General features: G+C 39.8%; 1 protein-coding gene, 1 long non-coding RNA gene and 1 other non-coding gene across 4 annotated transcripts; 1 reads left to right on the forward strand and 2 right to left on the reverse strand.

The window, feature by feature from the left end:
* Positions 1 to 130: 130 nt before the first annotated feature.
* On the reverse strand, positions 131 to 9,698 carry LOC106939958 (DEP domain-containing protein 1A-like). Of its 2 annotated transcripts, XM_015022546.1 has the most exons (12): positions 9,455 to 9,698; positions 8,357 to 8,624; positions 7,184 to 7,449; positions 6,953 to 7,097; positions 6,060 to 6,190; positions 5,824 to 5,954; positions 5,372 to 5,419; positions 4,508 to 4,645; positions 2,941 to 3,564; positions 2,012 to 2,194; positions 955 to 1,127; positions 131 to 434 (listed from the first exon to the last, which is right to left on the reverse strand). In XM_015022546.1, exons 2-12 carry the CDS (start codon positions 8,402 to 8,404, stop codon positions 201 to 203), a joined length of 2,121 nt encoding a protein of 706 aa, XP_014878032.1. In that variant the 5' UTR covers positions 8,405 to 8,624; positions 9,455 to 9,698; the 3' UTR covers positions 131 to 200. The 2 variants fall into 2 exon arrangements, with proteins under 2 accessions (XP_014878032.1, XP_014878033.1); XM_015022547.1 differs by lacking the exon at positions 2,012 to 2,194 and having other exon boundaries at positions 9,455 to 9,688.
* Positions 4,836 to 5,938, forward strand: LOC106939959 (uncharacterized). The gene is made up of 2 exons (XR_001422960.1): positions 4,836 to 5,435; positions 5,786 to 5,938. It is a non-coding gene; the product is annotated as an uncharacterized LOC106939959 (long non-coding RNA).
* trnah-gug (transfer RNA histidine(anticodon GUG)) lies at positions 9,578 to 9,649 on the reverse strand. Its single transcript has one exon. It is a non-coding gene; the product is annotated as a tRNA-His (tRNA).
* Positions 9,699 to 9,835: the final 137 nt, after the last annotated feature.

Here is a 9,835-nt window from a genome sequence, read left to right on the forward strand (position 1 = left end):
TCTAGCCCCGCCTCCCACTCCTTACATCTCACACATGCGCAGTATGCTACTTACAACTTAACAATTGTGTGGATGAAAATATCTGGCTTCAACTGTAAAAAACATTTTTCCAAATTTAGGCTTTTAATCAAATGTTGGATGGCATTTTATTACAAAACTGTGAAGTTAAAATATCAAGCACTTTTCAGACCTAGAAAACACTAAATATAAACTGAGGCATCGTCAGGGACTTCTCCGTCTCCATGGTAACGTCGTACCTGTACAGTGCGCAGGTAGTGGATGTGGTCCCTGATGGCGCTGTGCAGGTATTCTGGGACGGAGAGGACGCTCTGCTGGTGGTCCATCAGGAACGAGACGAGGCGGGTCGCCAGCAGCTCGTCCAGGTCGCAGTCCTCCGCGCTGCTCAGGACGCAGCCGGAAAACGTGTGGACCATCTGGAAACGCAAAGTAAAACTTCACCAACTAGTTTGATCTCGTTTATACATCAAGTGTCTCAGTTCACTTCAAATAAGTCCAAATTATTTCATAAGTAGTTTTTCCAACAAGATATAGCAGCTTCTTCTAAGGCAATAATTCCTGTTCCACTGGGAGATTATTTCACTTATTTCTGCGCTGTTACCTAGCAACCCCAGGCCGTTACCTAGCAACCCCAGGCTGTTACCTAGCAACCTAGTTCTAGTTCCACTGGCAGATTAGTTCACTTCTAACACAGGAAACAGCGTAAACTTATTCTGCAAACTAGTTCATTTAACTTTCTCCACATTAATTCTTTTTCACAAAAGCCAAGTGAACATAAAAACTTTTTTTTTTTGTGAAATTGTGAAAATAAAACAATCATAATCTTTATTCAGTTATCAAACATGCGCTGCTTCTTGTTGCTCCGTGACATAAAACCTCAACAAAAGAATTGAACGTTTGCGGCGTTTGGAAACGCGTCGTCCGTTCGCCGCTCACCAGCGTCCGGGTGCCGATGGCCGGGTGGAGGCGCGGCATGTCCACGTTCTGGCTGATGCGGGACGCCATCCTCATGAGGAGCTGCAGCTTCCTGCGGGACGCCGGTGGGAGGAGCAGCGTGCAGAGCTGCAGCGCCTCGATAGCGACGCGCTCGCACTGCGGCTGGAGAACGCCTGCAAGAAGAAAATCACAATCAGAGACGACATGGAGGCAAAACTGGGCTAAAATATGAATCACATCTATTCACTGCATTTATATTAGACAAATGAATAGATGGGTGGTATTAATAAACTACAACTATGATGCAGTGAGCAGGATAAGATTCAAGAAGCAAAAATGGCAAAGAATGGATTTTATCCAGGCCCAAAATAAGAAAAACACTTTGAGTTTTTACCATTTTATTATGGAAATAATCTCCCGATGGAACTAGAACCTTTTTAAATAAATATTTAAAAAATGTTGACTTTAAACAAGCTCATATATTGATGAAAAGCCATTTGTATGGATCAACATTAGATTTTTTATTTTGCTCTTTAGTTTGTCATTTTGTATTTCCTTTAGTTTATGTAAAGCACTTTGAGTTGTTGCTGAAAATGTGCAACATAAATAAAATGATCTTACCTTGTAAGTTAGAAAGCTTGAAATGAGACAAAACTAAGAAAAAGAAACTAAACAAAAAACACCTGGTAAGGTTTGGTGTTTTTATAGCAGAGTTGCTTTTGAACCAAAATAACTGGAACGTTGACCAACATGTTTGATGGTCACATATATAATTGGTAACTGAATCATGTTTTTAGGATGTAAAAAGGTCAAACTGCCTTGTTGCTGACATTTTCTGCACAAATAAAGTTGACAAGACTGTTAGGTGAAGTTAAGAGGCACTAGCCGTTCAAAACATGCAGATAAAACAGAAGCAGCACAAAACGATCCACACTGCATTTAGACAGACACGTTAGCGGCTGCTTTTGAATTCATTTAAGGAAAAAGTTGTTTGGAAGACATTAGTAGAGGTTGGATCTGGCGTCGACACACACATGCAGGCGGGAGGCGGTCTTACTGTGCTCAGGTTTGGGTTGGGGGAGCTGGAAGTGTCTGGCAGCCACGCAGACGGGCAGATTGAGCTGCGACGCAGACCGATGCGGCGGCGGCGGCTTGGACACGTCCAGCGAGCTGAGGCAGCGGCGGGCAGCGGGCGCCGGGAGCGCCCAAAGGTTAGAGGTACTGGAGGCGGGGCCGTGAGCTAGGGGCGGGCGATAACTTTTATCACGATGCTACTGAGATAACGGCAGGAATGATTTATTAAATCTGTTTTAGGTAACTGATTCGTGTGATTCTGTGTCACTAATCAGTAACTGCATTTCATCATATTTTCAAATGTATTGATTTTTATTAATGCTCTCAATGAAAAATCAATGGAGGGAAAATGATAAAACTAACAACACAGAAAGTTCCAGTTAATCGTCATTAACTGGAAATTATCATGACTAGACCTCTCGTAATAAACAATAAGCCAATTAAAGACACGATAAATTAAAACGAGATCAATAATTTCCATTAGCATGATTTATTGTTTCTCTCTTTCATTCTACAAAAATTGCATGATAAAAGTTTTCAGTTTGGTGTTTTGGTCTCACTAGTCCCTTTTTTAAAAAGAACAGTTTTGTTTAGAGAGACTTCATAATTGATTTTATTTGTTGTTTTGATTATTTTGAATATTTAAAGAGTCTCTGTTTCAGCATTAAATATTCATTAGGATTCAACATTGATTGATTTCTGAGAACGTATTTATGCTGTTATGTTACTTAAACATGTTCTCAAAACAACAATATTATTGTTTATTACAATAACATTTAGCAGAATTTATCATCCAGGAAAATTATTTATTGTGACAGGCCTCGTCATGACAATAATAAATTTTAAAAATGTGTATTTTGATTAGTTTTATCAGGATGGTTGACGAACAATGCGATAAATGCCCAGCCCTACCTTGAGCTTTGGCTGGGAGAGAGAGAAGCTGTTGGGAGGAAGACGGAGGATACTGGTTCACGTTGAGGCAGCTGGACCACTTCGTCCCTCTATGTTCTTCTTCTTTGGTTTTCATGACGATGTCCAGGCAGCTGCTGTGAGGCCGCGCCGACGCCTGACCGTCTAACTGTCTAACTCTGGAACCCGCAGAGCTCCTTGTTACAACTCCTGCTGCATTTTCACGAACGAAACTGTCCGCTTTGGTCGTAAACGTTGTGTTCAAGTGCCCGTCCTGAGGTGGGAAAACGGGATTTTCGTTGCTGCATGGAAACGGCTGCAGGCCGCGCAGAGGAGAACAATCCAGGATGGTTTCCAGGGAGCAGCTTCTTGTGCGAAGCTTAACCGTTTTCAGATTCGTGCCGCTGGCACCACCGGCACCCGATTCCTTGCGTGACTGGAGCGTCCCGCTGAGGACGGCCCTCATGGGCGACTCGGCCTCATCGCACGAGCCCTGCCTGAGCAGCGACAGGAGGAGGCACTCCGTGGAGCGAAACGACGACTTGGCCGGCACAACCGACGGCAGCTCCGAACTCTTTCGCTTCCCACGCTGGAGCGTAGGGGGCGCTGCGACATATCCACACAACACTGAAAGCAGATGCAAACAGGGGCGCAGGCAGAGAGGCAAGCAGCACAGGAACGGGGTGAAAGGTCAGAGGTCAGCACAAGCGGAGAGTGAAAGGGAAGTGAAAGGATGCAGTTAATTCACACTTTTACACCAGTAGCTGCATTTCCATTATAAATTTATGCAAATCTTTGTTGATATTCCATTACTGTAAAAAAAATCTATTTTGAGATTACAGTGTTTCCATTAAATCAAAGTTACTTAAAATCACACGTAAGTCTGTCGCTATAAGCAATAAATCAATTAATCACACAATAAATTAAAGAGGACTGAATCATTTCCACTCGCAAGGTTTATTATTTAAGTAAATAATTCTTTAATATTGATAAAAATCTACTGATGGCAGATTATTTCACTTAGAACCTGGGGAAAATATCTTGTTATAAGTGAGTGTATCTACAGTACTTTCCCCGGACATCTGCACTAGAAACTAGACCAAACGTACTTGGAAAGATATTGTTTTTTGCAGTGTATGAATTCAACACATTGGAATAACACTCAACTTTTTATAAACTGTGGATGCAGTGAGCTGCAGATTGTCCACAAAAAGAAAAAAAATCATCATCATGTTCATACTTCTTCCTGTCATCTAATTTGGAGTTTCTGGCAGAAGTGACATCTGTGACTAGTCAGACCAAAAAAAAAAAAAACCTGCATCCTAGCGCTACAACTTTTTACATCAAAAAACATCAACTGCGTGTTTATATTAAGTAATTTAATTTTCGTGATTTCAATTGGTGCAATTCTCTGGTTAATGGAAACGCAGCTACAGGCAACAACACAGAAAAAACAACAACAACCAAGACCTGTGTTAGCAGTCAGAGACACTGTTAGAGTCACATCAACAGGACTGGTCGGTGGGATTCCCCAGCAGCTGAGCGGGTCAGGATGAAAAACGTTGCCTACCCAGAACGTTGATGAACAGTTCGTACAGTTCGTATGTGAGCAGCGGCTGAGGGAGGCTGTAGAAGTAATCAGACACCGTTTTGAAGACGTCTCTTTCGAAGCCGGGGTAGGACGGCTGGTCGCTGTCGTACTTCGGCCCTGCGGATGAACAGAACATCGTCACCGGCTGGTTTAGGTTTGTTGCACCTGCACTGTAAAGATTAGAAATTACTATCTTTGTTTGGAAATATGTCCCGGAAAAATACAACAACGTGAACACCTTGCGTGTTATTGTTTACGTCCGGAAACTTTGCACATGCGCACCACGCTGGAGGGCTTGCGCTAGCCATAGCCGTGCTGTCGCGGTAGAACAATTCCTTCAACTAAATAAAACCTGGATTTGTAGTTGTTAATTTAAGGCTATGCTCCACAGCAAAAGGAACAAATAAAGCATAAAAACCATTGAAGAGCAACTCAAAACCACTCATTCTTCTTTTTTCTCGCCCTCTGTGTCGGCTACGCGACATCAACATGTTACTGTTGTCAAAATTAAGCTAGCATAACTGACCTACTTCCCCCTCCCTCGTTATTTTTTCACTTTATTAAAACTGTTTCCTGACCGTGTTATCTAGTTGTTGTAGTGTTGACCATGATTAGCAAAGCACTGCCTCCTTTTAATACATTTAATACTTAGCGTGTTACGTTCAAACTTGTCAGCTAAAACCAATGCCAATCATCGTTAGCGAGCAGCTTTTCGCCCTCTGTACCCATAATGCATTGCTGTACTTCTACAGTAAACAGTTTCCTAAACCCACGTTGCCTGAAAACTGGGATTATTATGATGCAGTGTGAAGTGTTTTCTGAGTAATAATCTGTTGTGCTTACAGTTCGCCAGGCTCTTCATGGCAGACAAAACCCAATGAGGAAGATCATCTGGAAAGAAAAACAGGTTAGACTGACCAAGAATTCATTACTGCTCTGTTTCCTTAATAAGAGAATTTTTATTATTTTTTTCAGCAGTTTTTGAACCAGGTAAAACTGAAACTACAACTTGAGAAGCTCAGAGTAGAACATATTTACAGACAAAAGTTTTTTTAATCATAAATGCAACATTTATGACAGAAATAAACTGTATTATATTTATAATGCCGTTTTGGTTTAATTACTGCTCTGAGTGGACTGTTCTCTCAGCAAAGGTCTTTTTTTAATCTGTATACTCCGGACAATGATTAATTGTTTACTAAATTAGTTGATGATTATTTAATAATTTGTTAATTGTTTCTGTTTCTTTGAGTCTAGATGTGTGAATAATTAACAGGGTGCGGTCCATCACTCACTGCTCTTGTCCTCCAGCGTGACGACTCCGTGTTTGTTGACGTTGGTCATGTTGTGGATGATGTTCTGAGGGTTTACGTGCCGCTGGTCCAAAACCTCATCCAGAGAGGAGACGCCCAAAATCCTCTGTAGGCTGGAGAAACACAACAAACGTTTCCATCTCATGATAATTTGGATTTCTGCGCTCTGATGCAACATTACGTTTGTGAGTCTGGCTGTTCAGTGTTTGTGTTTTTACTGAGTCAGGGTGACGTCTCTCCAGATTTCCTGCTCATCCTCCAGCGTCAGCTTTCGTCTCTGGTGCTGCTGCTCTTCTGCCGACGGATTTGATTCGTCTCGCGGCGTTTGGAGCGCAGGATCTACATTCTCCTAAAAACAAGTTGGAACAAAGTACTTATATCTCTGTAGTTATGCTGCTCGGGCTGTCTGACTGTTTTCTACCAAAACTAGAGGACAAAAAGCTTCATTCTGGTGCTTTTGTTAGTTTGAAGGACAAGTTTTGTTTACAGAGACTTTATAATTCATTTTATTTGTTGTTTTGTTTATTTATGTTAGATATTTCAAAAGGTTATTGCGATAAACAATATTACCATTAATCGCAATAACTTCTGGGGCAATTTATTCCATTGACCATATAATTGCGGAAATTTAAAATACAAAAATAAATTAACTTAACTTAGAAAAAACAAAAGACACCTTCTTTGAAAGAAAGTTTTAGCATTAGGACAAATGTAAATACAGCAGCTTATTTGATCTTAGTCTGTGGGAAGATCTGAAAATACATGTGAAGGCGAGCGAGGCGGACTACCAAATGGACCGGTTCTGTCAGGAAGAACGGGTCAGAACTTCAGCAAACTATTGTGAGATGTTTGTGGAACCAAACCCAAAAGGTCCGACCTGGAGTTATTCATTTTAAAACACAGTTATCCCTGATACTGACCGAAAGTATGTCAACTTTTAAATAAAAAAAAAATTCTTGCCAAAGTTTTTGGCATTTAACAAACAGAATTAATTTTAGTGATTCTAACTGACGTAAAACAAGAAAAGTTTGGTCTGATTTGACTTCAGAGGGTGAGAATAAAAACGTGTGTGTTTTTATTCAGTTTATATAAACATCTGGTTCATCCTAACCATGGAGTCTTTCTCCTGGTTCTTGAGGTTCCTCAGTCTGAAGAAACCTTCCCGGTCCCGGAGCGACGGCCGCTTCTTTATGGACCTGGATCCTGGCGCCGGAGCTGGACATGGGATTGGTTTCAGAGGAGAAGTAGACGGGAATCTGGAAAAATCACACATGAACAACGTAACTTTGATTAAATCCCAGTTTAGGTCACATATGTTTTTAAAGTATGACAATAAAGTCACCTGAAGAGCATGTGGTTGTCCTCCAGGTCCTCCGTTCCCCAGCGGCCCTTCACGTCTTCGATCACGTGGTTCTTCAGAAACTTTTTGAGCAGCTGAACGGTTTGCTGCCTAGTGACTTCGGGGCCGAAGTTGCTGTTGCTCTGAAGCAGCTGGTGCAGCCAGTCCACGGCGGCAGCAGCCGTGAAGCAGGAAGCATGGTGCCTGAAGTTCTGCCGGTGCTTCCTGACGGGCATGCCGGCCCGAAACAAGCGCGTCACCTCATTCCACTGGAAGAAAAACACAGGCAGATAAATGCACCGATTGCAGTTTTCTGGCCGATCGCCAATTACCAATCTTTAAAAAGACAGAAACCAGAATAGCAACAATTATTTCTACTGATGGAAAAATAGTCAAACACAATAAGTATTATAGTTATTTTGATCCACAGGCACAATCAAAAATGTTGAATAAACACTGTGCACCTGAGAAATGTGAAGAAAAACAGTAACTATTATTGTCTGTTGGTTATTTCCTGTTTTTTTTATTATTGATTTTTAAAATGTATTTAATAGAACTATGAGTACTGTCCTGTGGATTGCATAGTGAGGTGTTTTTTTTCCTGCTTAGTTGTCTTAGGACACGGAATAAAATTTAGCTATTGTGTAATTCCTGCATATTTACAACGCCATGAATTGTGGTAATGTTGATTAATACGCACTGTCCTAATCAAATACATTAAAATTGAATATAGTTGCACAGTATTACTTTGCTGCTAACGTACCTGAATGTTCCCACTTTGAAACAATAAAAAACCATTTTTTCTTTACTTTAAATGCATTTAAACATTGTATTATGAAACATCCTTGCATGTATTAATCAAGAAAGTTTGAAACTTAAGTAAATTAAAATGTACAAAGTTAACCAAGCATGATAAGCATTTAATAAGCTAACTGCTGAAGTATTTAATAATACTCCGGAATAGCTGCTGAGAAGCGCTGGTTTTAAAGTCACTGAATGTTTTTGAGTAAAAGTAAAAGAAACAAGCGTCGTTTTACAAGCTTCAGTTTTTATTAATATTAGTTTAGAGGTGTACGCAACTGTTACTCCATATTTGAAACGAAAACACCCAAAACTTTTCCGTTAATAAAATAGTTAGCGAGGTCTCATTCTGCTCTATAAACAACAAAAACTCACCAATTTTGTAGCTCGATAGGGTCCAGGAGTGATAATATGAGTGTCCATGTTTAATAATAACAACACGGAGTTGTTTCCACCTTATCCAGAGTAGAGAAACAGCGTAACGTCCATCTTTTGGAGAAATATGTCGATGTTTTGCTACTAGCTAATTAGCTGCAGCACTCATCGCTGGCTGCTCCCCGTCTGTTCAAAATTACGAGCCGTCCGCTTCTGGCAGCTGATTGGACAGCCCTCGAATCACGTGACACGCATTCGCTTCCGGAAGCTGGAAACGGGGCAAAAAGGAGACTATCCATAAAATAATCCGCAAAAACTTCTTCCAATTAGCAGAAGTTTCACAAAACAGGTGATTAATAGACAATTATGCCTGCTTTTCATTGTAACAATAGGCATTTATTGACAATAATTAAATATAATGAGTTGGATTTTATTTTGTAGTACTTTACTTATCTCCACATTTATCTTGTATATAAAAACCTTGTTTAAAGACTGTTTTAAATATGGTGCACTTTAAAATTATAACGTTTGGTGGTATTAATTATTTTATTATCTAGCAAACAGCAGTCACACCAGCTCCAATTACCAACCAAATAACAAATACTAGGTAATATACTACTAAATATTCCCTTCTAACTGCTATGTTATTTTTCTTGATATATATTTATTTTGTTAGTGTTAGTATTTCATATGTTCTAAGCTTTATGTTACTTTATATATCACCAATTCACATGAAAAAAAAATTTGCAAAACAATAATAATTTCAATTCAATCAAACATTCTGCTTTTAAAATACTGACAACCTGCTTTTCTTTTCTTTGGTCTTCATTGTGTTGTTTGCTTGCTGGAGTCCTCCAGCAAATATCCAGTAAAATGAGATGAGTAAATATCATATGCAGAGATATTTACTCATGGGGTCACCTTTGAAAGCATTTAGTTGCAATTAATTGTATTTATTACAATCGTATGTAACTTTTCATATTTTTATTATAGTGGTGTCACAAAATATTGACAAGTTTAAGTCAATATTTTTGCAATAGTTCCTGTCCTTCATAATAATATATTCATTTAGTGTGTGTACACTGTATTCATACTTACTTAGGGAGATTGGCAGAAGCAAATGGTCAAGCAGAAGGCAAAGTTTCATTGTAAATACAATGATTACCTTCCTTCAAACATGTTTTAAATCGTATCTCAGCACAAAAAACGACCAGCGTTTCTTGCCGTGACCCGGATTCGAACCGGGGTTGCTGCGGCCACAACGCAGAGTACTAACCACTATACGATCACGGCGAGCTATTTAGCCAGATGAGTGTGCGCTTGTCCAACGAGAAATACTTCCCTTTATTCAACGGAATAATTTGTAGCAATTTAGATAGAGATAAAGTTGAAGTGACACTTATTTAATTCGATTTTAAACGACTAAATTGGCTTGTGCAATGACAGGTTTCGAATTAGGACAAAGATTGTGAAAAATAG

Source organism: Poecilia latipinna, unplaced genomic scaffold (assembly GCF_001443285.1).
Source record: "Poecilia latipinna isolate Pla-1442-1.1 unplaced genomic scaffold, P_latipinna-1.0 Scaffold3041, whole genome shotgun sequence".
NCBI classification, from domain to species: Eukaryota; Metazoa; Chordata; class Actinopteri; order Cyprinodontiformes; family Poeciliidae; genus Poecilia; species Poecilia latipinna.